Below are 20,361 nucleotides of genomic sequence, written 5' to 3'. Positions count from 1 at the left end.
TTGAATGAGTTTCTTAGTGTGCACCTGCCGTTAATGTCACGTCAGAGAAAGTCACCCTTTCCTTTGTTTGTAGTTACTTAAGCTGCATCAAGAAATAATCATTTAAAATTTATAGTGGGATGAAGGAGGAGTCCATTTTTTCCTGCCTCTCTGAAAAAAGATTACAGATACATGACTTTATTAATTTTTGAAGTGTTTAAAATTGTAGATCTATTTAGGATTTGTAAAGCGTATCATGGGCTTTGCCTAGAAGTTTTTAAGGCAACAAGAAATAATCGAATGCCAGGCCAAGGTGACCCTGATCCAGAAGCTTCCAGTCTGTCCAATCACTCCCACTCAGATGTTTCAGTGGAACTATGTGTGGAATGTTTGTGCCAAAACCAACATCATGGTGTTGTGGCTTCGATTTCTGATAAGAGTCAAAATGAGAATGTATATTACTTTCTATCAAAGTGTGGGTACAGCAATAGCAACTAGAAGTGGGGTGTCCTTTATTCATATTTCTATGAATTATAACTCTTAAAGATGCAATTTGTGCCCATCACCAACAGAATTCTTCACACGTACATACCATATATTGCTTGTAAGACATATTATCCATCTGGTCATTTACTGATTTGAGACATTATGGTGAATCCTACTTCGTGCTCCAATATGGAGATTCAGGAGAAGAGTGACACAGTTGCTCCCTCCTAAGCCACAAGAAGTAGTCTTTGAAACAACAAAAAAATTTGACTTTGGTTCTTTGGAACTACTTTGGATACAATTCCACTTGCAATCTTAGCCTGTGTTCATGAATGTGAAGGAAGAATTATAGAATATATTATAAAGGGTTAATAGGAAGAGGATCAATAAAATATTCATAGGTTGCTTCTGTATCTTGGGATTGTAAATAATGCTACCATTAACATAAGGGTACATATATCTTTTCAAATTTGGATAAGTATATTTAAAAAAGGAATCACTAGATCATATGGTAGTTCTAGTTCTATTTTTAATTTCTCTTTAAAAAAAAAAGATTTTATTTACTTACTGGAGAGAGAGAGAGAACAAACAGAGGGAGGAGAAGCAGACTCCCTGCTGAGCAGGGAGCCGGACACAAGGCTCAATCCCAGGACTCCAGGATCATGACCTGAGCCAAAGGCAGACGGCCAATCGACTAAGCCACCCAGGTGCCCCCCCCTTTTTTAATTTCTAGAGGGACCTTCATACTGATTTCCACTGTGGCTGCACCAAATTTACATTCCCACCAACAATGCACGAAGGTTCCTCTTCTATACATGCTCACCAATACTTGTTATTTCTTGTCTCTTGGTAATAGCCATTCTAACAAGTGAGTTGTCCTCTCATTGTGGTTTTGATTCTGCATTTCCCGATGATGAGTGAAGTTGAGCACCTTTCATGTACCTGTTGGCAATCTGTAGGTCTTTTTTGGAAAATGTCCATTCAGATCTTCTGCTCATTTTTAAATTGGATTGCCTTTTTTTGGCTATTGAATTTTCTAAGCCTCATATTATTATGGATATTAACTCTTTATCAGATAAATGATTTGAAAATATCTTCTTCCATTCTACAGGTTGTTTTTTTCATTGTTTATGGTCCGTTTACCGTGCAAGTGTTTTGGTTTGATGTAGTTCCATTTGCTCATTTTTTGCTTTTGGTTTCAGATCCAAAAAAATTATTGCTAAGACTGATGTCAAAGAGCTTACTGCCTGTTTTCTTTCAGGAATTTTATAATTTCAGATCTTACATTTATGTATTTAATCCATTTCGAGTTATTTTTTGTGTGTGGTGTAAGATAGAGGTCCATTTTCATTCTTTTGCATTTGGCTGAACTGTTTTCCCAGGACCATTTATTGAAGAGACTGTCCTTTCCCCATTGTATATTCTCAGCTCCTCTGTCATAATAAATTAATTGGCCATATATGTGGGCTTATTTCTGAACTCTCTATTCTGTTCTACTGATCTTTGTGTCTGCTTTTATGCCAATATCATATTGTTTTGATTACTATAACTTTGTAATATAGCTTGAAATCAGGAAGTGTGATGCTTCCAGCTTCACCCCTTTCTCAAGATTCCTTTTGTTATTTGGAAACCTGTGAGTTTCCATACAAATTTTAGGATTGTTTGTTCTACCTCTGTGAAAAATGCTAAAAATGCTATTAGAATTTTGATAGGGATTGCATTGAATCTGTAGTTGCTTTGGGTAGTAGTATGGACACTCCAACAATATTAACTCTTTCAGTCCATGAGCACAAATTATCTTTCCATTTATTTGCGCATCTCCTTCAACTTTTTTTTTTTAAATCAATGTCTTATGGTTTTCAGTGTGTAGATCTTTATCTTCTTTGGTTAAATTTATCCCTAAATATTTTATTCATTTTGGTGCAATTGTAAATGGGATTTTTTCTTAGTTTTTCTTTCTGCTAGTTCTTTTTTTTTTTATTATTGGAGTTCAATTTGCCAACATATAGCATAACACCCAGTGCTCATCCCATCAAGTGCCCCCCTCAGTGCCTGTCACCCAGTCACCCCCACCCCTCGCCCACCTCCCTTTCCACCACCCCTTGTTCATTTCCCAGAGTTAGGAGTCTCTCATGTTCTGTCTCCCTCTGCTAGTTCATTATTAATGTATAAAAACATAATATTTTTATTTTGCAACTTTACTGTATTCATCTATTATCTCTAACAGGTTTTTGGTAGATACTTTAGGATTTTCTGTATATAATATCATGTCATCTGAAAAGCATGACAATTTTACTTCTTCTTTTCTGATCTGGATGTCTTTTATTTCTTTTTCTTGCCCAATTGCCCCGTCCGGGACTTCTAGTACAATATTGAATAAAAGTGGCAAGAGAGGGCATCCTTGTTTTGTTCCTAAACTTAGAGGAAAAGCTTTCAGCTTTTCATAACTGAGTATAATGTTAGCTGTGGGCTTGCCATACATGGTCTTAATATTATGTTGAGGTATGTTCCCTCTATGCCCACTTTGTATTGTGCAATTCAGTTTGCTAACATTTTGTAGAGAATGTTTACATCTATGTTCATCAGGATTATCAGTCTGTAACTTTCTTTAATTGCAATATCCTTGTTTGGTTTTGTTACCAGGGTAATGCTGACTTTGTAAAAAGAGTTTGGAAGAATCCTTCCTCTTCCACATTTTGCATGAGTTTGAAAGGGATTGCTATTAATTCTTTTGAATGTTTGGTAGAATTTACCAGTGAAGCTGCCTTTTATTTGTTGGGTTTGTTGTTGTTGTTGTTTACTGATCTAGTAATCGATCTGTTCTGATCTTCTATTTCTTCATGATCAAGACTTGGTAGGGTGTATGTTTCTAAGAATATACCCATTTTGGGGGGGTGTCCAATTTGCTCATAGTAATCCTTTATGATGCTTTGTATTTCTGTGGTATCAGTTGTAAGATCTCCTCTTTCATTTTTGAATTTATTTGAATCCTGTCTTTTTTAGTGGGTTAGTCTAGATAAAGATTTGTCAGTTGTTTATCTTTTTAAGAACCAGCTCTTTGTTTCATTGGCCTTATTTTCCTTTAGTTTCTATTTCATTTATTTCTGTTCTGATCTTTGTTATATATGTCCCTCTATTAACTTTGGGCTTTCTTTTTCTAGTTCCTTAAAATGTGAAGTTAGGTTGTTTGAGATTTTCTTCTTTCTTGAGGTAGGCATTTATCATTATAAATCCTTGTTATTGCCTTTGCTGCATCCTATATGTTTTGCTAGGTTGTATTTCCATTTTCACTTGTTTCAAGGTATTATTTTTTAATTTTTCTTTTGATTTCTTCTTTCACTTATTGGTTGTTCCGAAGCATGTTGTTTAATCTCCACATATTTGTGAATTTCCCAGCTTTCTTCTTGTAATTGATTTCTAGTCATATTATTGTGCTCGGAAGAGATGCCTGATAGAATTTTAATACTCTTAAGTTTATTAAGACTTGTGTTATGGCCCAATATATTGTCTGTCCTAGAGAATGATCCATATATGCTTGAGAAGAATGTGTATTCTATTGCTTTTAGATGGGATGTTCTGTATATATCTGTTAAATCCATCTGGTCTAACAAACCTTTGTGATTATCCAAGCAGTCTGTTTTACTTTTTTTTTTTTTTAGTCTGTTTTACTTTTAATGTATTTCAGTAGTTGAGGATATGCCAAGGTCTATTGATGTCCCAAATGAGAGGATCTCTCTCAGCACTTGGATTTAAGTTGATGGGATGATAACCCCTCAGGCAGCAGCTTGTAACATGTGCAAATATAGTCCTGTGAGACCATAAACAGAAGCCTGCTGGTAACCACAGCAAGGTGACCTGGAGGTATCCCCTGGCAGCAGCCACAAAAATCAGGGCAGCAGATGAGGCTACAAGGACCTTTCTGGGAAATACGTGCAAACTGTAGCAAGGCAGAGGAGAACACAAAGATGGAGCCCACCAACCTCGGTCCCTGGAGAGTACCCCAGCAGGCCCCTACATGTGTGTTAATTTCGATGCTTGTCCTTTGGTCTGATGTTTTAAAATAAACAAATGAGCCTCTTGATCAGCTCTTTCTGCACTCGGCCCTGGGATGGGTGAGTCTAAGCACACAAGCCCTTTAAGAGCTGCTTTTCAGGTTGATATAGACTTGAAGCTCTTGTGTGCTCAAGCCCCACTCCACTGATTTTCAAAGGTAGATATTTTGGGGTCTCATCTCTCAGGTGCACATCTTAAAAGTTGAGATGTCTGATGTGGGGTTCAAACCCTTCACTCCTCAGGGAAAAGCTCCAGGTTTTTAGTTGACCCCCCATTATGGGTCTTTGTGCCTATGGTGGACTTTATGGTGAGACTGTGTCTCAAGGCACACCTACAACTTCAATAATGGATTTTTTTTCCCATTTGCCTGATGTAGAGGAACCTCTCAGCTGCTTTTAAGAATTTTTTTCAGTGGAAACTGTTCTATATATAGCTATAGATTTGGTGTGTCCATAGGAGGTCGTGAGTTCAGGATCTTTCTACGTTGCCATCTTGATCTGGAAGCTGCCTTTTCTTTTAATGACTTCAAGCTTTAACCTAGTTCTACTCTGAATTTAAGGATCAAAGTCCTTAGGAGCACAGAAAATTACATATACATCCTAGAGATATCAATCAGCAGATTAGAGAACACTCTAGTCCAATTCCTTAACTCTTGGGTGTGATTAAAACTGGGTTTGGTTTCAGCAAAAACATATGGGATGACAAGAAGCATTATAAGAAGTTAAGATAAAATCTCTTGAGCCAGGTTGTCTGCTTTGTTCAAGATTGCAAAAGCTGTAGAGTTTGAAACACGTTCTTTATAAAGGCAAGAATTAGGTTTTCTTCTCAGTTCTCTCCGAAGTTCTGCAGTCTTGCCCTGGACCCTTTTGATTTTATTAAAAAAAATTTTTTTTGGAACCAACCTAATGTACCTCCAGTTTAAAGCTAAACCTTTATAGAGAACCCAGATCACTACTCCCCAGAAGACAACTCTTGAGTAGCTAATGACTCATAATTTCAAGCTGTAGACAATTATATAAAGCTATATTGAAGATTTCTTTTTTTTTTTAATGGTCTTCTTTTTTAAAGATTTTTATTTTCTATTTATTCATGAGAGACACAGAGAGAGAGGCAGGGAGCCCGAAATGGGACTCGATCCCCGGTCTCCAGGATCACACCCTGGGCCAAAGGCAGGTGCTAAACTGCTGAGCCACCTGGGCTGCCCTGTATTGAAGATTTCTGCTCCAGCTCTGGGTTAAAACAAATTCCTAAAACAGTGAACAATCTCTCTTGGCTACTTCAATTATCCTGGACATTCTTTCTTTCTTTCTTTCCTTCTTTCCTTCCTTCTTTCTTTCTTTCTTTCTTTCTTTCTTTCTTTCTTTCTAAATATTTATTTATTTATTTATTTATTCATGAGAGACACACAGAGAGAGAGGAGCAGAGACACAGGCAGAGGGAGAAACAGGCTCCATGCAGGGAGCCCGATGTGGGACTCAATCCCAGGACTTCAGGACCTCATGCCAGGCTGAAGGCAGGCGCTAAACCGCTGAGCCACCCAGGGATCCCACCCTGCACATTCTTTCTAAGTCTGTGATGCTTATCTACTTCTCAGAATAAAATAATGTAAAAAGGCCACTTCTCTGTCCACCCTAATACCACTAGTAATGAAAGGAAAGGAGGAAAAGTAAACTGTTGCTTTCTTATGCTATTAGGGAAATGCAATGTGTGAACAATGAAGTATTTTAATATATAGGTTTGATTCTAAATCCTAGGGCTCTGAAAACTGAAGAACTGTTGCAGATGTAAATATATACAGTGAGGATTGCGTGAGTACCACAGATGCCTGAAAGCAGGACAATTTAGTCATAAGTGATGGTTAAGAAGGGATCAAACAACCCTCACCAATTTTCACCTGCAAATGTTTTGAAACAAATGGAAGGGAAAGAGTTGCAAGGAGACCTAGCTACCAGTTGAACTGTTGGTAGCCCTGGCTAATAGAACTGCTGGTTGTAAGGGAGAAGAAACCCAGGCCCTCTATTTCACATGCAAAATCAAGTGAGAGCTAGGCAACCTGTCATATCCACAGCATCATTAAAAATAGATGAGCAGGTACTATGTGGAGTTCTTGGTTGAAATACAGAGGAGAAAAATTGATAGCTTTCATGAAAGAACTGCCAGTACTTTTATGATTGAGGTCAGAAGAGGCATGCAAATTCTTTCATATGGGAAAGGCATTATATTTAGGAGGAGGACTTTCACTTATCTAACAGCACTGTGTAAGTGACCAGCGTTTATTGAACCCTAATTTCATATCTTTTCTACAGTTTTCCACTGTCCTTGAGGACATGTGGACCATGAAGGGAAGGAAGATTCATCTGTCAGTATTTTCAGTTCATTCACTAAATGGCCCTCTCCAGAATAAACTTCTAGTACTTTCACATGTCATTCCTTTTTCAGATTCCTTCAGCCAGTCTACCACTGTGGGTAAGTCAACTTAATAATTGGGGCAGGGAGATGGGCAAAATAAGTGAAGGGGATTAAGAGGTACAAACTTCCAGTTATAAAATAATTAAGTCACTGGGATGAAAAGTACAGCATAGGGAATATACTCAATGGTATTACAATAACTTTGTATGGTACCAGATGGTAATTAGACTTATCATGGAGGGCAACCGTGTGATATACAGAATTGAATCACCATGATGTATATCTGAAACTAATATAACACTGTATTTCAACTATGCTTCAGTATTTTAAAATTTTTAAAAATTATCAATGTCAGCATCATCTGATAGATTTCAAATTATGCAATTGGGCAATTCATAAAGTTAGGTCTGAACATTTTTTTAAGGACTTGGTTTTTCATTCAAAGCCTTATAGAATTTTTGTTTGTTTGTTTTACTTTGCTAACAAAAAGGATTGTTTAAAAATTTGTGAGGTAACGGGAAGTTTAAATGCTGTAATTCTTCAGTCTTAATTCAAAATAATCCTTAACAAATGCTTCAGGTGTTATTATACTTATAGCCTAAATTACCATGTGATCTGTTCAAGAATGCTCATGTTATTTCTCACACAAGTTTCAGAAAAGCTATCATATTCCAGCTATTTAAATACTAATTCATTTTGGTAAAATGATTTCAAATGTTACATGTCAGCTGTTTCAAGTTGTTATAGCAGTAGTAATACAAACATATTCCTGAAGTCTTATTTTTGTCCTAACTCAAATATATTAACTGGATTACAGAGAATTAAAATTACAATGAAAGAATCTCAAGCTTAGTGTTAAATTATGGAAAAGGCATGTGCCAAAATATTAACAATAAATATCTGTGTGTCGTGAGATTAAAGGCTTTCTCTGTTTCCTGTGGTTTCAGTCTTATATAGAGAGACTTTTCACTTTTATAACCAGAAAAAGAAATTATTTAATAAAAAAACTACTACTGAATAGTGTTTCCAATTATAAGTAGGCAAATGTTGTCGAGTGGAGTGTCTTTCTGGCAGAAGGAGAGGCCATTCTTTGCCTGTGCTTACATTAACCTGCTGTTGTTTCCATGTATTCCATTGGTGATGGTCTGAGTTTTCTATAAACTTTCTTTTTAAAGATTTTTATTTATTTATTTGAGAGAGAGCAAGAGAGAGAGAGAGAGCAAGAGTAAGGGGAGGGGCAGAGGAGTAGAGAGATATGGTGTAAAGAATCTCAAACAGGGTGGCTCAGGGTAGTTGAGCATCTGCCTTTGGCTTGGGGCTTGATCCTGGAGTCCCAGGATCGAGCCCCAGGATTGAGTCCCACATCAGGCTCCCTGCAGGAAACCTGCTTCTCTCTCTGCCTGTGTCTCTGCCTCTCTCTCCTGTGTCTCTCATAAATAAATAAATAAAATCTTAGGAAAAAAAAAAAAAGGAATCTCAAACAGACTCCGAGTTGAGCTCGGACCCCAACAGGGGGCTCGATCTTATGACTGTGAGATCTTGACCTAAGCCAAAACCAAGAGTCAGACGTTTGACTAACTGACAGGCACTCCTAAACTTTTTATATTTATAACAAACTGTCATAAATCATAAACTTATGTCCTATCTGGATGTGATCACTACATAATGAGTGAATTGTTTTTCCTTTAATTTGGAGGGAAACAGATAAATCAGGCAAGTCTGGAGCCACAGGGTGACCTGCAGGTCACTGCCCAGCCTAACGCAAGAGAGGCCAGCCAGCCTGCACCTTGGCCAGAGCCCAAGGTGCCACCTGCAAAGCAGAAGGACCTTTGTTTCCCTGGCTCCTTTTCAGTAAGTCTTTTTCACAGCAACTTGGAATTCTCCCTCGCATTGCACATTTTTATTAAAAAAAAAAATCAAAATATCATACATTTACTTAATTAGTTATTATTTTCTTGGAAATATTAATTGGTAGTTCCTGGATTCAAGGGAAAAGCAGACAATGTTTCCTGTTTCCACCTTTGGAAAGAAGACTTTCCAAAATAGAAAAGGAGAGTTACTAACAACCATGTACAAGTCCCCTATGTTCATTTCCCTTTTTAATTAAAAAAAATATATATATATAAATATATATAAAAAATAAGTATATATGTATTTATATATATGTAGTACCTATATGGACCTTAAAGATGCAGCATAATATCAGACAAAAATTCCTGCCCCCATAGAATTCATAGTTCAGTAGGAGGAGAATGAACAAGATTAGCAAAAACAGAGTACACTAGAAGGTACTAAATGCCAAGGAGAAAAATAAATCAGACAAGGGTGGTAAGGAGTGTGTGGTGAAGGACTGTCGTGATTTTAGGGAGGCTGAAGAAGGTCTCACCAAGAAGGTAAAATTTGAGCAAAGACTTGAAGGAGATTAGGCATAAGCCGTTGGAATATCTGGATAAGGAATGTTCTGGGCAGAGGAGGGAAATTGTGAGAACCCTGAAGGAGCAGCCTAACTAGTATGGTTAAGGAACAGCAAGCAGTGGGGAAGGAGGAGCAGGGGGAGGAGAAGGAGGGAAGGGGAGGTCAGAAAGTAACAAAGACCAGATTGTGTAGAGCTTTGCAGGCCTTTGGAAGTCCCCTTCAATTATGTAACATCAATCTCAGATTTCTCTTTTTTTTAATATTGAGATATAACTGACATATAGCATTATATTAGTTTTAGGTGTACAACCGAATAATTCAATATTTATACATATTGCAAAACAATTGCTGCAATAAGTCTAGTTAACATCCATCAACACAGTTATAATTTTTGTTCTTGTACTGAGAGCTTTTAAGATCTATTCTCTTGGTAACTGTCAAATATGCAATGTAGTATTATTAAATATAGTCACCACGCTGTACTTTACATCCATATGACATACTTATTTTATAATTGGCAGTTTGTACCTTTCGACCCTCTTGCCCACCTCCTATCTCCTGCCAACAGCAACCACCAATATATTCTCGGTCTATGAATTTGCAGTTTTTTTGTTTAAGATTTCACATGTGTGTGAGATTATACAGTATTTGTCTTTGGTTCATTTTCACTTAACAATGCTCTCAAGGTCCATTCATGTTGTCACAAATGGAAAGATTTCATTCCTTTTCAGAGACAAATAATATTCCACTCTATATATCTCTCACATTTTCTTTACCCATTCATCCACCAAGGGGCACCTAAGTTGCTTCTGTGTATTGGCTATTCTAAGTAATGCTGCAATGAGCAGAGAGCTGCCTGTATTTTTTTAAGTTAGTGCTTTTTCCTCCAGATAAATACCCAGAAATGGAATTGTTAGATCATATGGTAGTTCTATTTTTAATGTTTTAACAACCCTCCATTCTGTTTTCCATAGTGGTTCTACCAATTTACATTCCCATCAGTACTGCAACAAGGGTCGCCTTTTTTCTGCAGCCTTGTCAACACTTACTGTTTCTGGTCTTTTCCAGATTTCTTAAAGCGTGCTGTCATTTCACAGATAAAGCCTTATCATACCAAGTGAAGACTGGACTGAGGTATGTCCAATGCAGCTGACCACAAGAAATATCAAGGGTGAATAAGTAAAATGACTGAAAATGCCGATCGCTTGTGACTAGAGCAATGGCAAAATGTGAGATTTTTAAAAATCTATTAATTTGGAAACTCTGTATGCCAAAGTGTTCCAGGAATGGTGGGACCCAGTGTGGCCTTAAGGAACTCAAATGGTCTCCCAGGAGGCACACTGCGAAGGCAGCATATGGTCTGGATAAATGATGCATGGCAGCACGTTTCGTAGAAGCTGAGATATGTCTTGAAGTGATAAGTGCTAATGCTTTATAGAGGTGGCATTCTAAGTTGTCAAGGTGATGCTAATACTTATTTGCTTATTTTTATTTTTTAAAAGATTTATTGAGAGAGAGAGCATGCGTGTGAGCACGAGTGGGGGGAGGGGCAGAGGGAGAGAAACAAGCAGACTCCCCACTGAGCCAGAAGCCTGAGGGGGCTCAATCCCAGGACTCTGAGATCAGGAACTGAGCAGAAGGCAGATGCTTAACGGACTGAGCCACCCAGGCACCCCAAAGGGATGGCTAATATTTAAAGAAAGAAAATGAAAGAGGAATGGAGAAAGAGAAGGAGGTGTGGGGTGTTCAAAGACATGAATTTAGGATGAGCAAAGTGGGTTTGTTTTGCAGGCAATAATCAAACACATGTTGGCTTGAATGGAAAATGTGTACAGTGCAGGGGTGAAAGGTGGATCGGGAGAAGATCATTACTTTTTTATGGGCAGATTGAAGTTCTGACTTATATGCAAAAGAGTTTCAATTAAAGTTTAGAGAGGAAAATGGTATGGTAGGTAGAGTCCCTTGGATAGAGAAAACATTTGGGAGATAGCAACTAGTGGTCGCAAATACTTAAGAAGTGAAGCAGCAAAGGTGGTGACTGGAGTGGCCAGCATGGAAATAGAGAGCTACCCCAGACAGCTACCCCAGATATTTGAGAAGAATTCTACAACATAGTGACTGGTTAAAAGAGTCATTTGTATATTCTGAAGGACTTACAGATGTTCTCTAAGAAAAGGGCAACAAATTTTGAGATATTCTATGGGGTTAACAAAAAGGGATCTGGCTTAAATATTTTAAATTTGAGTGGTGATATGTCAAACATTTGGAAGTGTTACAGACAGAAGAACAAATTTCAGGTGAGAGGCAATGCTAAAAATAAACTTGTTAGGGCTAAGTTGGCAAATGATTATTGGTATTTTTCCTTTTCCTGTTTCATTGAGCCAACACAATTGCTCAGTGGGTATAAATAGAAGGGCTGCTTCATTTCCCATTCAAACTGGGACATTTTGAGAGCAAGAGGGGAGCTATTAATAATTATACTGGGACAATGGGCATAGAACAAGGACTGTCCCCAGTAAGTGAGGGTGAACAGATTCCATTTTATAAACTTTAACTTACTTTTAAAGGATGGAGAGTTGCCCATTCCTTATCTTTATTATTGCTTGTTTTCTCAAAAGGAGTCAAGTGATTCAATTAATGTCACTTCATTGTAATTTGAGGCTACAGTCTATTCTGGAATAGGACCCAGTTTTAGATACCTGAAAAATAAACACAATGCTAATGAAGTAGCTTATGTCCTGTAATTTTTACTGATGATCCTGGTAAACTAATAAAGTGTGGAGTGGAGACTCACTGTATTTGAGCACTGGAAACTCATGTAAGGTCCTAGCTGGCGCTAGGGTTGGGTTGTATCTGAAAACTGAAGGATGGCATTCATTCCCAAGAAGCTGGGAGAGTGCCTAAAAGGTGTGTGCATGTGCCTTATGCACACACACACTGGGGAAGAGCAGACAGGGAAAGAATTCTCTTTATCCTGTAGTGGTGATTTGTATGGTAGTTCCTTTGCTGCAAAACTAGTTTAACAGAAGAACAAAATTGGTATTCGAACTGAGTAGAACTGTGGAGAGTATTCTGGCAAATAGCAAGGGACTCAAACACAACCCAAAATACTAAAGAAAGCCATTATCTTTCACACTACATACTGTCATCTTCATTTATGAAAATGTCAACACAGTCCCCTTCACCAGGGAAGGAAGCCAATTCTGAAAGTACTGTGTAAATGCAGGGATTGGTTTTCCTATGGTAGTGGACTTTTTTGTCTTTACTGTTTATTAGGCTTCTTATATTAATAATTTATGTTTTTTTTTATTCAGTGTAGATACTTCACATTTTTCCTGATGTAAAGGGAAATAAAAGGTCTTTTGCTGTCATTCTTTGATCTGACCTTTTAAACAATCATGTCATCTGGCTATTGTGTTATTTCTAGTCTCTGTGGTTTTATATCTCAATAAACAATTTATTTTTGAGAAAAATCTATTTGATTCTGCAAAGAAAACTTGTAGACACCCTGCCCTCAGAAAGGAAGATTTTTCTATACATCTGTTAGTTACAGTTAAAAAAAATAAGACAGAACCTGTGATTTATGAATATGGCATCAGAAGCAAAGTGTTCAATGATTTCTATGGTTCTTTGATATAATGGCACAAAATCTAGAGAGGAAGAAAGGCACAAAGTATTGATATATATATATAGCTATTTTACACTTTCAAATAGACTTTATGTAAAAACAAAACATGTTGACAAAATGAGATGATGAACAAATGTTTAAATGAGCAACATCTGACTTCCATCTGTCTATAAGCTATCAATCAGACCATATATCTGTATACAATATAGAAATACTAGATAGTCTTCAAGAGTCAAACAAATGGACAGAAGAGAAAGATCCTAAAATTACTCTCAGCCATACATACATTCTTAACTCAGGATTGTGATTAGAAAAGAGAAAATACAAAATATTCTTAATTCTAATTATAAACTTGCCATTAGGCAGGGAGGGGAAGTGTGAGGATCAATAGGACAAAATTTTTGTGTTTTGATATAAGCTTGTTTTATTTAATGTACACTGGCATTTCACCAGAATCTTACAACTGCTAGCTTTTCTTTTGAAATGTAGATCTTTTTAAAAAGACCTTATTTATTTATTTGAGAGGGACAGAGTGAGCACAGGAGGGGGAGGGACAGACGGAGAGGGAGAAGCAGATTCCCTGCTGAGCAGGGAGCCCAATGAGAGGCTCACACAATCTCAGGACCCAGAGATTATGATCTGAGTTGAAGGCAGATGCTTAACCAACTGAGCCACTCAGACACCCCGAAAAGTAGATTTTTCTCATTATTTGCTTTCAACTTAAAAAAGAAAAAAACAACCTGCCATCCATACTTTGTGTCAAATGCAATTATCTTCTTCTTGTTTGACCTATTCGTAGTGACATAAAAATCTTACAAAAAAGTTCAAGACTCCTTTGGATCCTTCTGATACCATCATTCCCTCTGCCTCCCCAGAAACAGAGATAATCACTGGGCTGAACTTTTCAAATGTTATTCTTTTGCTATCACTGCATATACGCTAATAAATAAAAATAGGGTTAATTTATGGGTTATGAAACTTCATACATGGCATCACATTCCTGTGATTTTTCGGCAGCTTTTTTTTTTTTTTTTACTAAGCATATGCTTTCTAGAGGTATCTTTTCCTTTGTTACCTTTGCTCCCCTTGGTGCCACATTTTAAAATGTGAAATTTACAGCCTGTTATCAGTGCAACTGGAGCTTTTCTCCTACCACATTTATAGCTGATGTACTCAGTTATTTTATACCATTATCACTGGAATCATTCTCTGTAATGTTCTTTGTAGATCAAGAGGGACCACTTTTGGCAACCATGGAACAAAATACTAGACAAGAAGTGCTTGAAGATAAGTTGATTAAGTTATTCTGAAATCTGTCATTCAATGTTCCATCATTTTACAGGTCAGTAATATATGTCCCCTCCAACAAGTTTTTATTTTATTTTATTTATTTAAAGATTTTATTTATTTATATATGAGAGACTAGAGAGAGAGAGAGAGAGAAAGGCAGAGACACAGGTAGAGACACAGGCAGAGGGAGAAGCAGGCTCCATTCAGAGAGCCCGACATGGGACTTGATCCAGGTCTCCAGGATCATACTCTGGGCTGAAGGCGGCGCTAAACCGCTGAGCCACCTGGGCGGCCCATCCAACAAGTTTTTAGATGTCATATTTTCTCATCTGAATAGTTTCAGTTGGTTTTATTACATATCTGTTGACAGATAGTAAGACAGTTGCTAATAATTCTCTAGAGATTAGACACTGATGTGTATATAAAAGAATCACAAGTAGATTTGATTAAATACCATTCATCTGCTGCTCTGCACTGTTAAACATACTTTTTGGAATGTCTCCTCTGCTATATTTAAACACTTTGTTCTTGGAAATCTCACTGAAGAAGGAAAAAAATGTTTCTTTTTAATTAAGCTTGAATATATTTTATACTTTAGCCAATATTGAAATTTAATGACAAAATAAAAATATGGCCAGAAAATAAAATGAATTTCAATGGGAAAAACTGCCAGTTAATAACAAAGTGAGAAGTCAAACTGCAAAGCATAGGACATTTGGCTTTGTGTAAATAAAGCATCACACAACTGAGGCCAGAGTGAATCACCAGGAAACATGAGTAAGCAAATATGAAGCAAGTGTGATACTGGCCATCTATAAATATGCAGCACATCTTATTCTGATGTACACTGACTAGACAACCTGCTTTGACCTGTTTTGGATCAGAGACCTGGAAGGCTCCTTGAAATGTCTGATGCTACCAAAGAGAGGAAAACACTGCCAGTCAGATACTGGGTAAAGGCTGCTTGAATCAGAAGCACACACATCTCCACCCAATTGAGAAAGACTTGGAGTTATTAAATAAATACACAGAAAGTGCTTTACAAATCAACTGTAGTAACCCAGCCGAGATACCATAGCAACATAATCTAATGACTCAGCAGCGTTGGAGAAGAATGGATCAGAGGTACCTCGAGGCGTTTGATGATTTTTGCCGAGAAACAATCTCATCTAAAGGATTTACTAATTCAAAGTACCAGAATTTTTCTCAGTATCTATTCTAAGGAAATGTTCAAATATCTAGTGCCAAATGCCACACAGAATTAGTTCATCAAATATGGAAATGCTTGTCCTCAAGTTGGGCACTATGTCATCATCCCAGTCATATTCCCAAGCACTGACACCAAACAATGATAGTTTGAATCTGAAAAGGGTGGGGCAGGGTGTGGGAGATGGGAGAAACTCCCAAAAAAATATCAGAAAAATTATACTTAAATAAAACAAATATATTGCAGGCCAGGTGAAAAAACTCAGTTGCAATCACATTCTACTTTCTCAATCAAAATTTATGACAGTTAATAAATTAAATAGCCTATGGCTTGTATGAAGGCTACTATCATATATCCAAAAGTAAAGAGGAAGAAAAATAAATATTCTACAGGTATTTCTTGCCAAACTAGATAAAACTGCGTACCACTTTCTGAAGTAAATTGGTATGAAGATGGGATTTTTATTTTTGCTTAAGTACTTGGCGTATCCACATTAATATCAATCTCAATTGTCTTCCTGAGTAAACAGTGTGTGGCACCTGCAAATTAGTCATAGTTGAGCCTCTGGCTACTATAAAAAGCTAATGGGCAAGCTTGAGAAGTTGGGGAACAGAAATTATTTCTAAACAGCAATACACACGCACACACACACACACACACAAAATCACATTTTCAATGATTTTACCAAAAAAAAAAAATCTTACTGTTCCTCCCCTCCCCGCATTTTTAATTCCTCAAACCCAAAGTTTTGGTTCTCTTTCTCTTTCCTTCTTTTTCCAAATAGAGAATATCTTATCCTGTAGTGGGCAAGAGGGGTAAGTGGAATAGATGCAGGCCATCTGATTCAAGAATATCTCCCGAGCAAGGAATTTCTGAACTTCCCTATTAGGAGCTATTGACAGATGGACTTGAAAATCTGTGAATGCAGTAAGGTAAAAGCCATTCAAAACCATATTCTTTTGGGAACCTGGATTTTGGCATGAGATGAAGGAGATACAAGAACTTAAGTAAAACACTCTCTACTAGCAAACATGAATTAGAAGTATCACTGCCAACTCTAGATGCAACTTTTGAAAAAAAAATTCTATTTCTGGCTTCTGAAAGGTCTAGAAATAAAAACTACCTTAGTCTCCAACAACCACCCCAAAACTCAGTAGTTTGTAAATACAAGGAGCTAGGGCTCCTTGGAGAAATGGGTCATTGTAGTTCTGGATAAGAAATATGCAATATGCCTGGCCTGAAACATCTTGTCATCCCCACCACAACCCCAATCAAGCTATGAGCACTAGTCAATGCCTGGCCTGAAACATCTTGTCATCCCCACCACAACCCCAATCAAGCTATGAGCACTAGTCAATGCATGTGAAGGGTGTCAGGAGCCCACGTGAAGAGATTCACATTGGTCAAATATGGATAATTTATCATCAAAAAGAATAATAGCAATGAATGAAAATGTATCCAAATCAAATTCATCCAAAAATCAATGACACATGAAGTATGAATGCATGAGTTCATAATGATACTTAAAAAAAAACCCAAAAAACATTATTGTTTACATGCCAGGTAACCAAATTGTCTTCTTTTTTGAAATTGCTAAATATGGCAAAAATCAAACACTTATCCTGCCTTTGCTATAATAACTATATATACTTTAGGATAACTGAATAGATGATAAAGGTAATTTCTTCTTGTATAAAGTCTTGTCAAATGTTAAAACTAAATATAGTCAAATGTCTAGATCAAACTACCAACTAATAACAAATACAGGGGACAGAAGAATGCAATCAGCATAATCAGGAGTTCTGAAGAAACTATAAAGGGCAAATGGATGGATGGGGAGCTGGGGGTTGGCAGAGGGCTGAGGAGAAAGGCAAGGAGAAACCTCTAAGTTAATAGAAACCAACTAATGAAAATTCATGGATCTTATTTTGATCCATATTCTTAAAAATAAATTGAAAAACATTTTTTATGAGACAAGTGGGAAAATCTGAACACTAAAGGATAAAGTTTTTTACTAATTTAAGTGAGATCATAATACTCTGGTCGTTTTTTAAAAATGAGAAGTTAACTTTTAGAAGTGGTATCATTTCATTCAAAAGTAGTTCAGTTTGTATTATTTCCAAATAATTTGGGGGAAAGAGGAAAGCTGGTAGATGAAAGAAGATTGATCCATTTGGTGATAATAGTTTAAGCAGTGTAACTGGTGCATGGGAGGGGGGGCTCCTTGAACTCTTTGCTCATATGTATGCAAGTTTTTAAAAAACGAAAGATAAAGGTTTTTGTTGAAAACTCTAAAATACTGAAAGGCATCATTAGGATAAAAATTAACTTTTTCCTTGGGACACCTGGGTGGCCCAGTAGGTTAGCGCCAGACTCTTGATTTTGGCTCAGGTCATGGTCTCAGGGTTGTGGGACCAAGCCCTGTGTCAGGTTTTCACCCTCAGCAGGGAGTCTGCTTGTCCCTTTCCATCTGCTCCTCCCTCCTCTTCCCTCCCCGCCCCCCACCATGATACATGCTCTCTCTCTCTCTCTAAAATAAATAAATAAAGTATTTAAAAAAGATAACTTTTTCCTCAAATAGCAAAATACTTTAGTAGAGGCATGCTTTGTGAACCTTAGATGTGAACAAAAATGAAAATGCTCCTTTGTATTACAGAGAATCATGTCCTGATACTGATTAAAACGGAAGAATTTTTTTAGTGACAGATCCAAATCATGAGCACTTGAAATGTAGAACTTACAAAATGTACCAAATTAGAGTATAGCCAGTGGTAGCAAGCAAATGAGTGGATGCAGGGATCTGACATAATGGAAATGCACAGATCATCGGAGTTAATGAAAATCCTCTTCCTGCCTGATCATTTTTAATAAACCTTGAGTGACTAACGAGGCTTTTAATGATACCATCTATTTCTGCTTAGTGGTGGGACAGTTAATATGTAGTATAAAAATACGAGTGCATATTCATAAATATTAAAATAGTTACTTATTTGTAGTATATCTACATCTTCTTCCTCCACTTCCTCTTCCTTCAAGTGGAGTTATAAACTTGTGGGTTTTGACAAGCAAAACATTTTTCTGGCGCTTGTATGGATACCAGCTGGGTGCTAATTTGTCCTGTGATGGACTAGATCACTAAATATTACAAAGCTAGAAATGTTCCTTTAAGCTTCCAGGAATGTGTATGAATGTTGGCTGGGAGATGCCCCCGAGGAGATAGCTCTTGTCTGACAGCCTGTAAGATGAGTTCTAGCCAATACAAAGTAAGAACTGGTTGCATACACATAAACCAGCAAGTCGGTTCAGGCAATGGGGGTAAATGGTGCTTTGGGGGATGCACCGCTAAAAGCATTCTCTGGTCTAGTAATACTGACATAGATAGGTGTCCAGTATCTAGTCATGTGTCTAAGTGCCATGTTTTGATTACACATTAGTCAGTAACAGCATCCCCAGCACATTTAAATCCTACTCTGTCATAGATCAATAGTTTACCCGTGTGGTTTTGCATTTAACCCTTCAGCTATATTTAAGCAACAAAAATGATGGAATTGACACATTGCTTCTAGGCCTGAGAGATAAACAGGATCACTGGGTGAGCAGTTTGGACAAGACAATAAAAATAGCCTGAAAATAACAGACTGAGTATACTATGACAAGTTGGTTGCAAAGAAGACCTACTCTCTGGGCATGGCTTTATGTTATCCTCAGGGTATTGAACAGTCAAAAATAGACGGTATAAGATAAAATAGTCAAGCATTGCTTCTTTCAGCCAAGTCTGATGAAATGGATGGATTGCATTGGGAAAATGAAGAGAAACCTACCTGAAGACTGCAAGGGTCAGAGACCAGAGCACTAATGGCTTCCTCAGTTCAAACTTGGCCCGTTTGTTCATCAGGTGCCGACCACCAAAGATAAAGGCAGCATACAGTGCGGAAAACAGGAAAGATTTCTTCCTGCAACAAACAAAAAGCCAGTATCTTAGGAAATAAAAATCTTCCAGGCAATTTATTTTTATTCATCAGAAATTTTTATTTACTAATTATTCATAATATTTTATATTTAAAATAAATTATTAATTATATCATCGTATTAATTATTATAATTATTAATTATTAATTATATTTATAATATTTTGATATTTTATAGCAGTAAGCACTAAAGGCATATTCTTGGGAATGTGCCCCTTTGCTGAAGAGAGAATATTTATTTAATCCTTTTGATGACATGGCATTCCATGGAAACCTTCCTCGACAAATTAGGTCATTCTAGATTAACCAACACATGTTGGAATAGAGGCATGCTCTTTTGGGGCTCTTTGACTTTAAAAATTTCTACAATGTAACATTAACATAACAAAAAGAAAAAATTTCACTGGGGGAACTAAAGCACTAAAATCAAGCTACATGACTTAGGGATTCCTGGTAGACATCATACAGTGCAATAAGAAGAACACAGAACTACCTAAAGCAGACTTGCCTTAAAGCTTGAATTTGAATCTAATCAAAATCTGATTTTACTACTTATTCACAGGAAATATAGACTGTGGGAACTTCCATAGGACAACTGAACTTATTTCTTCAATTAAGTTAGGAGTGTGGAATCCAATGAGACTCTTCTAGATTAAGAAGTGATTTGAAAGACTATAGTCAAAGACAATAAGTATACTTTGGGGGGGGGGTCTTTATTTAAGCAAATCAATGGGAAAAAGACTTTTAAAAAAATCAGACAGTCTTAGTAATAATTTTTAAAGTGCTTATTTAATATTTATGGGTGAAATTGCATGTCTTGGGCTTGCTTTAAAATATCCCAGGAAAGAAACAAAACCAAAACAATATTCAGTGTAGAGAAATGAAACCAGATTAACAAAAGGATAAAAGAACACAGGGGCTCATTA

General features: G+C 36.9%; 1 protein-coding gene across 5 annotated transcripts in view; it reads right to left on the bottom strand.

Moving 5' to 3' along the window:
* Nucleotides 1–20,361, bottom strand: part of ELOVL6 (ELOVL fatty acid elongase 6) — a 139,062-nt gene that overhangs the window by 30,936 nt on the left and 87,765 nt on the right. For all 5 annotated transcript variants that reach the window (XM_072755479.1, XM_026017579.2, XM_072755478.1 and 2 more), the window contains one exon: nucleotides 19,289–19,420. In XM_072755479.1, the coding sequence (XP_072611580.1) occupies nucleotides 19,289–19,420 (132 nt within the window). The remainder of the gene's footprint in view (nucleotides 1–19,288; nucleotides 19,421–20,361) is intronic.

Source organism: Vulpes vulpes, chromosome 4, assembly GCF_048418805.1.
Source record: "Vulpes vulpes isolate BD-2025 chromosome 4, VulVul3, whole genome shotgun sequence".
Taxonomy (NCBI): domain Eukaryota; kingdom Metazoa; phylum Chordata; class Mammalia; order Carnivora; family Canidae; genus Vulpes; species Vulpes vulpes.
Note: the sequence above shows the minus strand (reverse complement) of the source record. Positions and strands in the feature narration are given on the sequence as shown.